The sequence below is a fragment of the Triturus cristatus genome, chromosome 3_2 (genome assembly GCF_964204655.1).
Source record: "Triturus cristatus chromosome 3_2, aTriCri1.1, whole genome shotgun sequence".
Taxonomy (NCBI): Eukaryota; Metazoa; Chordata; class Amphibia; order Caudata; family Salamandridae; genus Triturus; species Triturus cristatus.
The window spans coordinates 981,367,765-981,385,228 of record NC_140584.1 but is presented as its reverse complement, the minus strand read 5'-3'; the positions used below and the strand labels follow the sequence as shown (position 1 = coordinate 981,385,228).

The 17,464-nt window shown below is 46.5% G+C and overlaps 1 protein-coding gene across 2 annotated transcripts in view; it reads left to right on the top strand.

Moving 5' to 3' along the window:
* LOC146858930 (P2X purinoceptor 1-like) overlaps window positions 1-17,464 on the top strand; it is a 725,716-nt gene that overhangs the window by 87,656 nt on the left and 620,596 nt on the right. Inside the window, exon 1 of one of the 2 annotated variants that reach the window (XM_085649574.1) lies at window positions 4,665-4,970. The exons of the other annotated variant lie outside the window; for it this stretch is intronic. Coding sequence (XP_085505700.1) covers window positions 4,852-4,970 — 119 coding nt within the window. The 5' untranslated portion in view covers window positions 4,665-4,851. Of the gene's footprint in view, window positions 1-4,664; window positions 4,971-17,464 lie in introns of those variants that run through there. 2 annotated transcript variants of the gene reach the window in all.

The window sequence follows — 17,464 nt, the reverse complement described above, 5'->3', positions numbered from 1 at the left end:
TCCTGATTTGAGCGGCCTGTAGAATCACGTCATGGTCTTGATAGTTGGGGATCTGGGCAGTGATAGTCCTTTGGAGGGCCCCTGGCTTCGGCTGTGGTATTGGTGCCCTGTGCGCCCTCTCCACCGAGAAGAAGGTCGAAAGTCTTTTGGTCTGAAGGTGGTTCAGTACGAGGTCCTCCAGAAACAGCTCTATGCTGGGACCCTCTGCCCCCTCCAGGACACCCACCAACCTGATGTTATTTCTGTGGGCCCTCCCTTCTTGGTCCTGCAGCTTCGCCGCCATTATCTTTTGGTGGTGTGCAAGTTGTTGTACCCACTCCTCCATTTTCTTCTGTGCAGATTGTCACTCGCTTATGTTTGTGTCCGCCACTACGACCTTCTCGGAGGTCTTATTCATATCTGCCTGCAGGAGTGTCTTTTCGATGGTGACCTTGTCCATTTTGGACTCTAGAGAAGTTCCAAGGTCTCTGATAGTAGCCATGATGGCCCACAAGGACGGTTCCACCATCTCTTGGGTGTCTGAAGCCATGGCACCTTCTATCAATGTCTTCCCGGGCACTGCGTATTTGTCCAGCTTATTGGTCTGAGCCGGTGGGATGCCCATGGGCCACATGTCATTTTTGGCATGGGGGAAGTCAGTTTATGTCCTCTGTGCTGGCCCCAGCCCCCACACCGTTCTTTGTGAAATTGTCCGTTTAAGTGTCCAGCACGGGTGCCCCAGCAGTCCCAGCGAATGGAGAAGAGGCCATGGCGTGCCGCGCTACACCGCAGGCCCAGCACCGCAGCCCGTCCGGCGAGCCCTGCCGTAGCGCCCATGGCCCTGTGTAAACCAGAGTCACTCCGGACCTGCTTCACATTCTGCTCCCTTGGGCTTCTCCTGTCTGAGGCCTACTTCTGCTGTTTGTTCAACGCCTTTTCCTAGTTATCTTCTTGCGGTTTGCCTGCGGCGCTCACCCGGCCCACCTCAGTCCACCTCTTCACCTCTCTGGATATTTCTCCCTTCCGTCCAATGAGCGGGGAGGGCTGCATCCGCTGTAGGACTTACTTGTCCCCACACTTAGGTCCACCGGGGGAGACAGAGTCTGCCCCTGACGATTCCCTTCACTCATCAGTAGGGCCTCCTTGTACACTGCCCCCTAGCCTCCGGCGCCTCACGGCTGTGTTCCCTCACCCCTCCCGAGGGCGTGGACCAGGCACCAGGTCGGCTCCCTGCTTTGCCACGTTCGATTATTTTATCAGGCTGTACAGAGGTCCAAGGCTCCTCCCTTCCGTGCCGTGGTGTACCCACTCACCACTGTTGGTGGTGCTTGCTTGTCCTCGACGAGGGGGTGATGGGCAATGGGAAGGACCCCGGGGCCACCGCCCGCACCCGTGCTCCTGTAGGGCCGTAACTGGGTGCCGGCTCAGATGGTCGCTGGGCCCGGTCTCACCCAGGCCCGCCTCTGCCTTTAGCTACAGGCCTCTTGTAGCGCACTGGTCTGGCCTGACCTCTGCCCTGGGCGCCGGCCACGCCCCCTGTATCACGCCACCCGGCAGGGGGAGAGAAGGGGTTCTTTGCATACACCACCCGCGCCCGGGCATCCACCGGAGATCCCCTCCAGGCCGGGTCTTATTGCCGTCGGTTGGTCTGCGTCCATGGTCCCTTGACAAGCCTCAGGCGGGCCTACTGCTCCTCGCTCCAGTGGGCCCCCAAAATCGAATTTTTGGGGCCACTCTTTGGCGCTAGGTGTGAGTCGCTCCCCGCCTGAGCTCCTCAGCAACACTTGTTTTGCAGAATTGGGCAGATATTGGACGGATTACAACATTCACGGGAGGGCCACTCCGGAGCTCTTCTGTTAGGGCGGCCATCTTGGCTCGCGTCACGCCCCTCCACTCTGCCCATTTTTCCATCTCAATGTGTCTAGACACTAAAAGTGTTGCTCTTTTAGCTGCCCTACATAATAAACTCAATGCCTCCATGAGGTTTGCCTGAAGGGACAGGGACTTCACAATTCAATGCAGTTACAGGTGTGAGGCAAGGGTGTGTTTTGGCCCTTTTTTTGTCTAAACTTTATATTAACAAACTTGAACTACAGTTACTCCAATTAATTGAGGATCAGATCCTACGAAAGTTGGTCTAAGGTTGTTGCATGCCTATTCTATGCTAATGACATGCTTCTTTTGTCCCGAACCCCAAAGGGTCTCCGGCTACTGGTTTCTAGATTACTCAGCCAAGCCTAAAGTCATAGCTATGGGGTGCCCTATGCCTAAATTTAAATGCATGTACATTAAGAACTAGATGATTGAGCACGTTAAATCCATTTCAGAGCTGGATTCTATTTCTATATGAGATCCTAGTAAGATTAGGAGAGCTAATTGCTTTATCTCCTGATGGGGCACTGTGCACATTCAAAGTCTTGAAGGTATTTATGGACACAACCGTTGCTGTAGCTATGAATGGTGCTGGTATTTGGGGACCCAATACTACACAACAACTACAGACCTTAATAAATTATTATTTTTTTAAAAAAATATTTGGAGTCATGCTTCAACTTTCTAATGCCAAGAGGAAACTGGGTTCTGCTAAATTGCTGATGCTATTATTCCACGCACGATGGCAACAAGGGGCATAGAAGGAATGCAATTAAGCATCCTGATGCCCACCGTATTGGTTGGGTACCTTATATCAGAAATACTGCTGTACATCTCGGTCTGCCAAATATCAGTGATGATCCTCTTTTGGTTTCTATCAGAGATGCTAAACTTGTCGCATTCAGGTTCAAGGAACACGCTGTCTATGAGAGAAAGAACACAGAGGGCCCGATTCACAAGGGTAAATGTAAACCTGAAGTCTAAGTTTAGATCTAAAGTCTAATCTTAGGCTTCAGGTCTAAAATTAGACTTCAGGTCCAAGTTTTCCTTTGTAAATTGGGCCCAGAGTTATATATTTTTATATATTTTTTTTTATATAACGCAAACTCGAACTGAAAGTATCAAAGCGCTTTACATGACCACCAGTTGCATTACAGACAGACCCATTCATTTTTAGGCACGGGGAGATTACGTGAATTTCTCAGAACCACAGGATATTGAGCTGACGCTGAGACTCAAACCCTGTTCCCCAGCTTCAAAGTCGGCCGCTGTAGCCATTACGCCACATCCTCTACCCTTATCTAACCATATCTTACTAACCATATCTTTTCTAACCATTAGAGCATACATTATGGCCAAGTCAACTTTTCGTGTGGTGCAGTACCTGGACTGTGTCAAGAGCAGGAATGATCTAATGCTACTGAACCACTTGAAGATGGCGCCAATCGCAGAATCGCCCAGGTTTCCTAGCAGCAGAGACACTGTAAAATGTCCAAAATTCATTTTTCTTTTGTTGACTTAATACTGTTCCCCATCCTCGATTTTAGGATCACAAAGCAGCATTTTTAAATATTTCAATTTTATCATCTCCATTTGTGCGCTTTGCTGTATCAATGGCTGGAACACAATTGCACAAAGCTTTAGATATGTGTAGGCAGAAATAAGAGTCATCCATTTTTGTGTTGACACACAATCTTAAAGATCTTTTGATTGGCTGCTTTTTCAGGAATGGGACTCCCCAATTCTCCCCAATTCTCTTTCTAAAATCTGTGTTTGTCAATGAATGGAGGTGTTATTCTCAGATGTATTTGCACTGGTTGAACTTTTGATACAATCTGTACCTTATTGCTACTGCAGATGGTGCCATTCTTTCTAGCTTTGTGCCCCTTGGGTTAATTACAAAAGATATCACACATCCCTGCAGTCCTTGGACCGTATGTTTTAATTTACCTGAAGTTTCTCTTGACACTGTATGAATACTCTTCTTAATAATTGGCTTTTTATGATTTAACTTGATGAAACTGAAAAGTGTTCCTCTACTTCATGACCTAAATTGTTTTTGACTTTGGTCGAAATATAAACTAATTTTAAAGAATACATCGCCTGTCATTGAACTGGAGATCGCCTCCTGTCTTCCAGACATAGACATTAAAAAAAAATTGTGGGTGTTGTTTTTCTACAAAATGCAAATTCTACATGAAAAGAAGTAGAGCCAAACTGTGCGTCTTGTCTCTGATTTTCTAGCTAATTTTTCTAATCAATAATCTGAAAGGAGTCTGGTAGTAAAAAGGGTCCAGCACTCAAGCCCACACCTCCCCTCCCCCCGTGACAGTAACATGTGGGGGCATAGTGCACCCACAGACACCTCTACACCCTAACGCCCCCTGTACCCATTTTCATTATCAAAAACAGTCATTGTTGCAGTGGGCATCCCTCTCACCCGCACACCCCGGTGCCGTTGCACCTGCTGCACTATTGATATTTACACCCCCGCCCACCTCATGACACTGCCCACAGGTGTAGCGGCCCGTGGTGGGAGTGCTGCTGGGCGCTGACGTGGGGCGGGGGAAGTAAACTACGGATTATGGATGATTAGAGGTAAATAAGAATATAAATAAATAAAACGAAATTCGTTGCGCGCGCTGCATCGCCAAATGCGATGCAGCGCACACAACGAACTTCGTTTTATTTATTTATATGCTTACTTACCTCTAATCATCCATAATCCGTAGTTTACTACCCCCCCCCCTGCCCCTCCCCGCCCCACGTCAACGCCCAGCAGCACTCCCACCACGGGCCGCTACTGAACAGGTATCCAAATGTGCAGCTGAATTTAAAAGATACCTCACAGCTAAACCCTTCGTCAAACAAAGCTTGGACCAGTTTCCTATGAACGCCACCCTCTGAGCTCACACCGCTCACCCCCTCCCAAGGCAGGAGCAAGACACGGAGCCGGCGTCCCAGGAGCTTCTGTCCGCTCTCTCTCTGCTGACGCCCGCCATGAAGCTCCCGAGTTTCTTCTCCGTGTATCAGACCCGCCGGATGGTGCTCCTCGAGGATAGGGTGGTGGGCCTCACCTTCCGCCTGATCCACCTGGGCGTCTTGGGTTACATCCTGGGGTAAGCGAGTGCGGTATCAGTGAATGAGCTGCCCACCGGCCTCGGAGGGTGGGGGAGCCAGGAGCGGCTGAGGAGGGGCTAATGTATAGATCCTTTACTAGTGTTATTAGCCCTAGGTCTAGAGGGTATCTTTGTGAACATACATGCAGAACATAAACACCCAGCGAACGTCTGGCCACACAGTTTTTATGTGGAAGAATAATTTGTTGTAAGTCCTTTGGAACACATTTTGAGGTAGTTTATGGACTATCAGGGTATTCAGTGGGGAGTGAGGGAAAGTCTTAGCTGAAGCCCATCTTGAGAAAAACAGCAGCCAAGAGTCCTCTTCACCTGGCGGCCTTTACTTTATTTTATATAAGCTTTGATTTCATGATAAACAAGTTTATCCGCCTTCAAATTCCATACGAAAAATGCTTTGACAAAAGCTAACTTGACATACATGGCCAGCCCAAAAGATGCTCAGGGTTCCAGCTGTCTCTTTGGGACCATGGGGTCTCATCGCATTCATTTTAGGGTCCCACCATAGTTAAGAATTTACTGTGAACCAGGGCCGGCTTTATCACTGGTGGCGCCCAGAGCGACAATGTTTGTTGTCCCCCCCCCCCCCCCCCCCCCCCCAATGACCACCTCCGCCACGGTTTCCCTCACTACCACCCTTTAACAGGTCTCCATAACCACTCTCTCTCAGTGGCATTTAATTGGTTTTATAGCGCCACTCATACCAGTGTAGGGTGTCAGAGCACTTTACATCACACACATATTACACAGAGACAATACCTTATATGTGTGTAAATCAGTTTATAGGAAACGTTACATAAGCCAAAGGACTACAAGGTGTAGGAGGCATGCCATCCATACTGGTAGGCAGTATAGTTTAAGAGTGCTGTTCTGGAGAGGCACACACTTTAAATACGTAACACATGGTTGGGGCTCTCTTTGATAATAAGAAATGATTTCTACCCATATGAACTTTCAGGTGTTTTTTTTATTAGCAGAATGTTTGTCGTCTACCTCAGTACTTTACTTTATTTGGGTATAAAAATATCCTTAAAAGAACACCTCCAAAATTACAACAGCAATACACATTGTAAAAACAAAGAGAAAAAGAGAAAAAAAAACATAACTTAAGACGATGATTATTAAGAACTTCAAATTACATTAAAAACTTCACTGGTGAATTAGTGATAAAAGAGCAGAATGTGCAAATAACAATTAAAATGCATTCGATTTTGGGTATTAACAATCAGCCATAAATGCAATCCAATGTTTCGTAAAGTAGCAGCAGAATATACAGGGGATCAGTCAAATAAGATCAATTTTAGCAGCATTAAAAAGATTGCAGTGTGGTATGGAATAGCTCCTAAAAGAGAGCGTGATGACGAACCATTCCCGTTACTGCCTGAAGGTGCGGTATGCATGTCGTATAAAGGTTGTAAAAGCAATATTTAAAGCTGTGTTTTCTGGCATTAATGCTGCAATAATTGCTTGTCTACACGTCCGGATTCCCAGCCTGTTCCACTCAGTTTTCAATTTACGTCTACGTTGTGACTTAAAAGTGGGACAAAGGCAAACTATATGGACCAGGGTTTCAGGAGTCATGCCGCACCCTCTGCACGTCACATCATCTGACAAACGGCGCCAGGCGGGCATGTCATTTAAAAATTGCCAATCGCCTAGTCTGACTGCCATAAAACTGAGTTTTAGGTGCAAGGAGTAGGTGCAGGATAGATAGGAGGCGGGGGATAACCGACCCTACGAGCTCATTGTAGCCCATGCGTGTCTGCGTTTGGCAAAGTGGGCTTTACCAATAATCAGGGACCTTATTCGAATACATTTCTTAATGCTAGTTTTAAATACTGACCTACTAGGGTTGAGGTCCCATAGGGCACCCGCAGACAATTCTTAGATCGAGTCCTTAAAAAAACGGCTATAAGAGCCGCATGGGTTTTTCTGGGAGATATCCAGCCAAATTAAAGACTTCAATGAGCCTGTGTTTGCTTGTCTCAGTTTGTGGCACAGATTTAAATACAATCCAGTGCCAGAAATTTCATAATTTAATAGGCCCAATTCAAGTCTAATCTGAGCAGCAGAGGCAGTTTTGGGCAGATGAAGAGTTTTTTTTTTAATAGATTTTGGTCACGTGTTCGTTATAAGTGGAGTTTAGTTTCCCCCCTAAAAATCTCAGCACCGTATGTCAATACCGGCCCAATTTTTGCTCTCATAACTTCCAGTCATGGGGATAGACTTGGGCCGTACAGAGATATTGAGAGCTTGCAGAAATTCACCTGTAGATTCATAGCTTTTACTGAAATGACCTTACGCTGTTTATTGAAGTTACCCCTGGAGTCAAAGTTGACCCCTAGATATTTATATGCTTTGCCTATTGTGAGCCTCATGTTGTTATACAGCCATCCTCCACCACAGTAACGTTTTCTACCAAAGATAACCACTTGGGTTTTCTTTAAATTAACCTCTAGACTATTCATGGTGGTATATGTATCTAGTTTGTTTAGTAGCCTTTGCAGCCCTACTCGTGTCAGACTGAAAAGGACCAGGTCATCGGCATATAAAAGATTACTTATTGATACACCTCCCATCTTGGGAGAGTGGCTATTTGTTTCATCAAGGGAGGATGGCAGGTCCGCTACGAACAAATTAAAAAGGAGGGAGGCCAGCACACATCCCTGTTTAACTCCTCTAGATGTCATAATTTTCCGAGAGAGATGTGTGCCGGTCCCCAACTTCACTTGGACCCATGTGCCCAAGTGCAATTGGATGATCGCATCCAAGAGTTTGGCTGGGATCCCCCATTTTTTTTAATTTTACCCATAGGGCAGCCCTTGGTACCCGATCGAATGCGGCTTTAAAATCTACAAAGCAGCAAAAGACCACCCTAGAAGTAACTAATGCTTTGTCAACAATTTATGAACAGTGCCAGTAAGTTAGTCACAGTGCCGGAGTTAGCGGTAAAGCCGGTTTAATTAATTGGAATCAGGTTGTTCTGCTCGGCCCAGGATCTCAGCTCCTCCAATAGGATTCCAGCGTAAAACTTGGCCTCGATGTCTAATAGGGCAATTAATCTATAGTTGTTTGGCGAGGCGTGAGAGCCTGACTTGTAGATCGGGTGGGTTATTGCCCCTCGCCATGAATCCGGTATAGTTGAACTTGTCCATACGAAGTTGAAGAGATTAGTTAAGTATCTTGACCATTGGTCAATATTTGATTTAAACATGGGCTGTGGGAGGCCATTTTGACCCGGAGCGCCATCTGATCTTGCTTTTGATAGAACTTTGGAAACCGTTTCTTGGCTGACCTGTAGATATTCACTGCGTGGGTCTAAACAGTCCGTGGGCCTGCTCCAATTCAGATGTAAATTTGTTAACGTTGGGTTAGAAGCACATGAAACTGTAGACTCTGAGACCTCAGAGGCCCTAAAGTGGTCTGTCAAATAGGCGAACCAATCGGCTTCTGCAATGTTTGCTGACCCAAATCTAGAAGAGCTGAAGTTTTGGCGGTTAATTAATGCCCAGAATCTTCTAGAGTTGGAGTTTTTGCTCTAACATAAAAGTTTACACCAAAATTGGCCTAGATGGCGCCGTTTGTCAATTTGTATAGCCTCCCTAAATAATTTTTGGTTGGTTTTATACCCATTCAAGTACTCATTGTTACCTGGGGATGTCTTGAGGATCCGCAGAGCTTTGTCTCTAGATTTCTTCAATACCCTGGTTTGGCTGGAGATTGAAAATTGGCAGCTGGAAAGGGCCTTGTGAGCATGTTGTTTAGATGGAAAAAGACTTATCAATTGGGAACAGCGGGACGACCACGCGCCAGTGGGGGAAACCTTTGCATCCGGACTTTCAGTTATAAATTCCGAACATACTTTCATGATGTTTGAGCTGATGTCATTCCATCTTAACCGCTTTAGGTTGTCTGTGTAAATTCCTGTGCATGTTGTTGATGCAAATTTATGGTACTCAGGGTGTGTGTTAAGGGAAACCACTTGTGGACGGTGATCACTTTCTGATCGAGGAAGAATGCTATAATTACCCAAGTGGTGAAACAGCGCTGAGTTACAGATGGTATAGTCTAGGTAGGAGCATTTATGACCATTTGTCCAGGACCAGTTAGGTGGAGTGTAGTTTGTAGATCTGCCATTCATTACCAGAAAACCTATGCTGTAGAATTGCAGCACACAAAGCTCGCCAATGCCACAGTACACTTGGTTTATGGGTTTGGACTGTATCATGTCTTCCGTAGATATAGGTGCCAAAAGCCCTTCGTAATCAATGGGATTACCCTGGAAGAGGTTAGTATTAACTTGTCCGGTAATAATGTAGTCTGAATGGGGGTAATCCACCACCAGGTCACAAACGATTTTCATTAAGCGTGTTAAATGGGCCTTTTTTGAGCGAGTGCTCGGATTAATGTACGCGTTCAGGAGTAAAAGGGATCGCTGTTTATTCCATGCGCTTATTTTGACTCCGAGTAACCAGTCTTCGTCAAAGTTCAATGGCTCAATCGGACCTTTTAAGTTGTTTGAGACATAGATCGACAGACCACCTTTAGGGTGGCCGTAGAGACTTGTTCTAATTGCCGGTTTCCAGAATTCAATGAAACCTATAACTGGACTGATTTGAGAGGCCCAGGTTTGCTGGAGGGCTATTAGATCATGACCAAAAATAAAGGAGTGCGTCTCCAGGTTAGTGATTTTCTGAGAGAGACCACTGAGATTCCATGAACATAGAGTAAACAATGACTGTGACTGGGGGTTCGGAGGAATTATAAGAGGAGATAGGTGACATCTTGATTGGCCATGAGCCTTGCGAGATTGAACTGCGCAGTGATCGTCACATGGTCAGTCTGATGTATTACGAGACAGGGCGACTGGTAGCCAACCCCAGTAAGGGTTTTTAACGGAATTCGGGTGATTAGACAGTCCAGCTTCAGTCGATTGTATTGATCCTAAGGCATTTTTTAAAATAGAGTATGGCCTATTGTTCCCTCCAGTCCTAAATCTATCAGGTCTTAGCGGAGTGGGGGACTGCTGTAATGGCACTGTGGGGTAGCCTGGACTGGAGTGGGGGTAAATTTTGATGCCCCGTTTCCGAAATGTGTCCTTTTGATCTAAGAAAACTCGTACCCAAGTGGTGAACTTGAAAGACACCAGGGTTACCTCAGACGGTTGGTTACCCCTTGGAGGGAGAAATTCAATGTACTCGATATCGTCCGAAGTCAAAGCCTCAAAACCCGGAACTCCATTTACTAATTTAATTATATTTGATCTGTTGAGTATGTCCTGCCGACCTTTAGATTTATATTCGGAGGCAAGTCGAATTTTTAAATGCTGTGATTTGCTTTTAGCGATATCGGTATTCCGGCTTAAGTTGGACTGAATGGTTTTGACAATTGGGGAGTCTGAGTGTGCACCCTGTTGGGGTTGAGGAAGGTCCCGTGTGCCTTGCCTGAGTATCCGAGCATCATTCAATAAAATTGGTGTATTGTTGGAATTTGTGGTATGGAAATTGGATCTACGCCGAGATGGACTTAACGGCACTGCTGATTGAGGTTGAAGAGTTGCAACTGATGACCTCATTGTAATTAAATCGTTGGATTTGCCTCTTGGTTTATTTATATCCGGCTGGGACTCTAATACCCCTGATACAGATCAGGGTATCAGAAATATGCCCACTACCACAGATAGAGTAATTTCACAGTTACACGCACATACATTCATCATACACTAGGGCCCATTTCACTAACATACGCTCCAATACTCTACCAGCAGCAAACCTGTGGGAAGAAAACTCCTAAAGCACCCTGCATCTATATCTAGGCGATAGGACCAGTTTAGTGGTTGCCTAACATAATATAAACAATCTATAAACAATATAAAAAATATTCAATAAACGACAAGGAAAGAAACAACCAACACCATGTTTAAAAGTTATATTGCTTTATCTAAAATTAGTCAGAGTAAATCAGAATAAATCATTTCTCATAGTTACCTATTCTAACTAGTGTCAGGACCAGTCTCTCAGAAAAGTCTTTTCAGGATAAGATCCTTAGCATCAGTCCTCAGCAACGCAAGTTCACGCAGCAAGGCGACGAAAGAAAGTGTGGGGAGAGCCCTCCCTAAGCTAACATTTTATAATACAAAATACAATGAAAACACACATGAATTTGACAAGTAAAACTGTATCACTGAGCAGAACGAGAAGGAAGGGATGTAACTTTGCAACATCTTGAAATCTCCGCTCAGGAAAAGTCATAATACGCATATCACGAAACAGGAACCAAGAACTAGAAACTATTAAAGTATCCATCTCGCTCATTTCCCTCGGCAAACCGGCTTTAGCACAATGTTCTTTCTGAGGCTCATTGTTCACCAAGGACACATCATTTCTTTTGGAGATCCTCCAAGCTTGCTGATGTCCTCCCGGAAATTTCCATATAAGGACTACCGTCAGTTTTTCTGTTAACTGAACTCCAGCAGGGGTCTCCCTTGTCACATCACAGATTTTGCCGGCACCACAGCTCAGCCAAGCTTCAAATTATTCTCAATTATTTCATGAAGGCCTCCATAGGCCACAATAGACCATCTTTAATTAAAGAGACAAAATAAAGATTACTACATCATAATGATTAAACAGTGTTAACCCCACTAACACCCTTATGTGTATGCATTTATCTAGCTTTGCGACATATAAAGCATTAATTCAGACAGCGTTTTGTGCTCAAAATAAATAGCACACAGCAACGTTTAAACATGAAAACTTGCACGTTATTGTGAATACAAAAACAGCACACACATGCTAACCCTCGTGTAACCTTCTCTTGTGTTAGGACAAACAGGTTGATTAGTGAAACACACTTGCACAAGACAAATAATTAGTTGTTAATTATTAATAAATTAATAAAACGCATAGACATGCCAGAGCTTCAAAAGCCCCAGAATTTTCTAACAGAAAACTCTGCTCCAGCACCCCGTTTTCAGCTGATGGAGTACTTTGCTCGGAGCTGCTCGCAGGGATCTGTTGATTGGCAGTTGAGGGTAAGTCTACCATATGAGGGCTTTGAGAAGAACTTAATGGCGTTGCTGAAGGTTGTGGGGCGCTTAAGGTGTTTTTATTGGTGGGAATTGAAAACATCAGGAATAATTTAGGGTGGTCGACTTTTGTACTAAGTCTTATTTTGTTCCTTTGTTTTCGCTGACGTTTGCGCTCTCTCTTACTGCAGGGTAGCGAGGGGGGATGGTGTATTGCTGAGGAGGTTAGAGCAATGGCATCTGGATTGCTACTAGTCCCTGCCACATTGTTGTCAATGAAAGTGGGAAGCCCGTTTGCTGTCTGAGGGCTTGTGACCGCTTGTACAAACGGAGCCTCCGGACATGGGGTGGCTTGGACTTGGTAAGAGGCAACTTGGTGGATGGTCTGTGTCATGGAGGGTTTACGTTCCCCTCTTGTCTGAGACCCAGTAGTCGTTGGTGGCAGGATGTTCACCAGTTCTGAATTATGAATTGGGATTGTTCGGGTAAATTGATCCGGATGTGGCAGTGTGCCACCACCCTTCAGCAGCTTTACTTCATTTAAGACGCTAGTTAGAAAATCTGGGAGCGAGGAAAGGGAATCAATAATAGGCGAGCAGCAACAAACTGACTGGACTAGTTTTGAGGACGCTTGCACACTCATTATTAGGTTGTTCAATTTATCCAGCTTACTTATAGAGTATTCAATAAGTCCACCTGGATGTCTAATTTGTCGGAGTGATGGTTTAGGGCCGTGACTGTGGATTGAAAAGTCTGAAGTAATTGAGGCCAAATACTCGTGGTTATGAAGGCGTCATGGTCTAGGTCAGTTTTGGATCTAGAATTGGGTGAGTTTTTGAGTGGATTGTGAGAGTTCTTAAAGGAAAGAGACAGATCCACTAGCCATTGGTCTTTTGATTCTGTATTTTGTACGACCTTTGGACAAGCTGTTGTTGCTGCTGGAGATGGAAGTGGGCACTGTTGAGGCTTAATTAGCTCTGAGCTCCCCTCTAAGAAACTTGAAACCTGTAGTGGGCAGGGGCTAGGTATGTCGGAGTTGGCGACCAAATCTTTTTGATCATGAATTTGTGGAAAAATTAGATGAGAGTGAGGCGCGATGGGGGCCACCTCGAACTCCTGGGGGTTATGTGATGACATAGCCATAAGATTCTCTGATTGAGATACTTGCAGTGCATGGAGGCTTAGATTATAGGTCGAACTCCTGGAGGGTTGCTGATTCAGACAGAACTCTTGATTAACCGTGTCGAAAAGAGGAGAAAGCTGACTTGGTGAGAGTTGGTGAAGGCTTAGAGCTGGTTTTTGGGGTGAGATCGCTGAGCACTCTGAAACCGTTTCCTGAACGTCAGGAGCTGACCCAAAAATGAAAACGTCCAGAGTGTGGACCGGGGTGTTAGATAGTTTTGGAAACAAGTGAGGCAATTGTGTATTTGTCTCAGTGGATTGATTAAGATCACAGGACTTGATTGCATCAGAGGCTTTTTTAAAGTAGTCCAGAAGCGAAAAGGATTTTGAGGTGGTCACAGATGGTGTATAAGAAGGTAGCAAGTTGCTGTTGTTAGGTGTATAAGAAGGTAGCAAGTTGCTGTTGTTAGTATGTTGCTGTCCGTTTGGTGGCAGGTTGGGGGCCTTCAGTGAAAGCATGGGATCCAGTGGGTTCGCCGGATTGGCTAAAGCACACTCCACGACTGCTTTCTTTCGTTTTGAAGCGGGGGTGCTTTTCTCATGTTTCCTGATCTCATCGCTTCTGTTATTGTGCGAGACTGTTAGAATCTATAAAGTAGTAGGCTGGCTCGCTTGAGCCCTTTGTCAGGCGCACCCTTAACTGCGCCAACCGGGCTAGGGTGTGTTTTGCAGGAGCAAGTGGGGGCGTGAAAGGCCAATTGCCTCCAGGGCAAAATTGGTGAACTTGCCCGACCTTGACCTAAGCGAAAAGAACAAACTCAGCTGACTATAGCAATATGCAAGGTCATACGCAAGGGCATCCCCCCGCTCACTTGGTCCCTACACAACCGCTTGCAGTTCCCTACCCGCGGCCTCCCATCAGCTGATCCTAAACTGCACCAAGGGGAAAACCCTGAGACCTAAGACCCCTGCTGGACTCCCAGCTCCCACCAGAACGCCGCGTCCACTACTGTCCGGCAGTCAAAGACCAGATAAAATCGCCGGTATGGTCGCAGCGCTGCGGCGTAGGGAGGGGGAACTGGGCCAGCAGTCACGGGCCAGATTCCTTCTGGGCAGTAGGGTCAGCAATGGTGGCGACGGGCAGGGGGGTCGGAGGGGGCGGGGGGAGCGGAACCAGGGCTGGCAGAGCTAACTGACTGGCGAGCCACTAGGCAACCTAGGCGAGTGACTGGCTGGTTGACTGGCCAAGAGGGGTGGAGGCCTCAGCAAAGACCTAGGGCAGAGTGGGCGAGATCTAGAGGGACGAGACCGAAAGTGGGATAAGAGACCGAAGCCAGCGGAAACCAGCGGGCGTGGACCGGGAGCGGGAATGAGTCGGGAGCGGGGGCGGCGACATGGGGAAAGGGGTGAGAACGGCCAAGAGCACAATGCGATGAGGGGGTGAGTGAGCTTTTCCGTGGCTATTACGCAGAGTTCTGTGCCTCTTGCCACTAGCACAAGCACAATCACAAGCAAGGCGTCAATGCCAAGAGACCATAAACCCAATTGCCTTGGGCCTCAAGCTCTCATTGGCTTAGGACTAACGCTCCCCAGTGCCCCCCAGGTCGACTTACTTGGATATTGCTCCGCCGAGGGCACCTGCCTTCACAGCAGTTACAGTCTCTGCCTGTCCGCCCTCGCCGCTGCCACAGCCGCAACCGGTTTCGCCCACAGGTATTACTGGGTCTCTATAGTCACCACTCGCGGTCTCTGCTCGCCGCAGCCGACAGCCGCGAACTGCTTGATTCGCTCAGCTCCGCCCACGAGGCTAGTCAACGCTCGTCAGTGCCGACGTCTGACGCTCGCCACGTTCTTGGTTCCACCTCCGAGGATCGCGGCCGCACTTTGCGTCTACCAAAATACAGTTGGGATCCATATGAACTCATTTTCCAACATTAGGATAATGAAAGCCTGGGGAAAAATCATAACACTCTAACCTGTACCTTGCAGTTTGCATGCAGCTCTTTTGTGACGGTTGCTCACTGTTCTACATAAGGATGCAAGTTAAAATAGAATCCCTCTCACAAAAGCAGTAGCCGACTGACCTATCTACATTATATGCTCATTGTGATCTGCACAGAGGCATAGCTAGAGCTTTTGACGCCTGGGCGGTCCCAGAGTTTGCTGTCCAGAGACGGCCGGTGCAGGTAAGAGCGAGGGGGGGGGGGGGTAGTGGGAGGTTTGGAGGGGAGTCGACAGACAACAACGAAGGAAAATATATATTTTTTTAAAACCACTCACCTTGCACTAACCGAAATTGCTTACCTCACGTGAAATGCCGCTGTCCCCCAAAATAGTGATGCCCAGGGCAGACTGCCCCCTGCACTCCCATAGCTACGCCACTGGATCGGAATGATACACGTTCTTTGCAGAAGGTATATTAACCCTCTGTGCTACCTTGCAATGAGTCAACATTTCCACTAGACAAAACTCTGATGTCTCTCACCCTCCAGAAAGAACATTAATCACCAGAGGTATTTTTTATTGTTGCCTGCAAAATTGCTGGAGGCAAAGAAGGCAGCAGCAAGTGCTTTTCAAACCATAGTATACAGCGCCTTCACCCAAAGTCAGCGCCCGGTGCGGTGGCACTGGTCGCACCGTCATCCCAATAACTCTTTGGGGCTATTTTTTATGTTCCTTGGTGCTTTAGGATTAGGCTGTAACTGTATCACAGGACACTGTTAAAGAGAAGCAGAAGTAAGGTAAAAGTCACTAACAATCATTGAATGACTATGTCAGGCCCAGGGGTGGTTTCATATTTTTGATTACAAAAGACTCAGAGGCAGACCTCGCCCCTCGGCCACAGGAATGAAGACTTGTCGTGCCATTCCCCGGATGTAATATGATTCTAATAGGATTAAGTTGAAGCGTCAGTGTACCCCTCACATGACACTGCTGTACCCTAGGGTAAAATGGAAGAAAGACTCAAGTCCCTCTGGCAGGAAGCAGAACTAGGTGTCTGTCCATCTTTTGTCGCACTTCATGCCCCGTGGCCAGCTGTGGTTTGTGCCTGCGAAGTTTAGTTTATTACACTTTATATGTATAGACTTTGTATAGGCTTATATACACATTTAACAGTGTATTTGCCATCTTAAATATTTATCTTCCATAAAAAGAATGATTTGGCAAGACCTGTCTATCTATCTGCACCAGTAAAAAAGCATGAGTGTTTATTTGTTTATTTAATGGGTTGCTTGGCATAAATTACCGTCACTCCTGTCAGCTGCCTGTGAGCGCTCTCAGACGCACAAATACAGAAAGCCACAGCGCAGTTCAGAAAGTTGTGTATGCAGGGCAGGGTGCGGCTGCAGTGTGCCAGTATACACACGTGTAAAGGGCAGTGTTCATGCTGGAATGTGTGCCAGTGCATAGCGCCCCATTCATATGAAAGTGTGTGCTTAAGCACAAGAAAGGCATAAGTGTGTAAGAGCGCATGACACCTTATCTGTGGGTCTATGTGTGAACAAGGCAAGTATACAGTGTGATTTGGCATGACAATTCTCCGTGAGGCTTTTTGGAGCCTCTGCTGTGCTCTGCACAGCTGTGCCTTTCCCTCCAAGGAACCCAACATGAGTGTGAGCCCACGAGGGGTGTTCCCGCTTTTACTGATGCAAAACACCACAACTGCACTTTGATGTGTGCGCCCAAAGAAACCCGTCAATTGGAGCGTGACAACTGTCCCTTCTTCCAAGGCTATACGAGACTGACAGCGGTGGCAGCATCATCTATTGTTCCACCCACTATGTAAAGTTTTCCAGTCTCTTACAACTGGGGTCCTTTACCTTCATGATGTCAGGGACATGCATGTAGGTTGCCTGTATGCATGTGAGTTTTCATATGTGTTCCGGGTAGGGATAATGCTGCAAGGAAGGAAACAGGGGTGATCAGAAATGCTAAGCGTAGTTTGGTATGTGCTGGGGGTTGGGACCGGGCAGCAGTAGTCCATTTAAATCAGTATCCCCCATGAATCCTACACCACCCAGTTTCCAACCGGAAATAAATAACATTGTTCACATGTTTGCGGGTTATGATAGCGAGAGTAGTTACACAAGGCTCAGCCTTGGGTGAGGTCAATACATCAGCTAGATTACACACTACAAGTAATAATGGGGCAATTCCCATCAGACGCATCACAATAAAATAATTGAGTCACAGACATGGAAAGATCACACTTAGACTTGCCCAGATGGCTGGGATAAAACATAGGAACAAGATGAGATGCTGCCCAGACCCTGAAAGGAGGCAGAATGAGGCTCATAGACACATACAAATAAACATGGACAACACT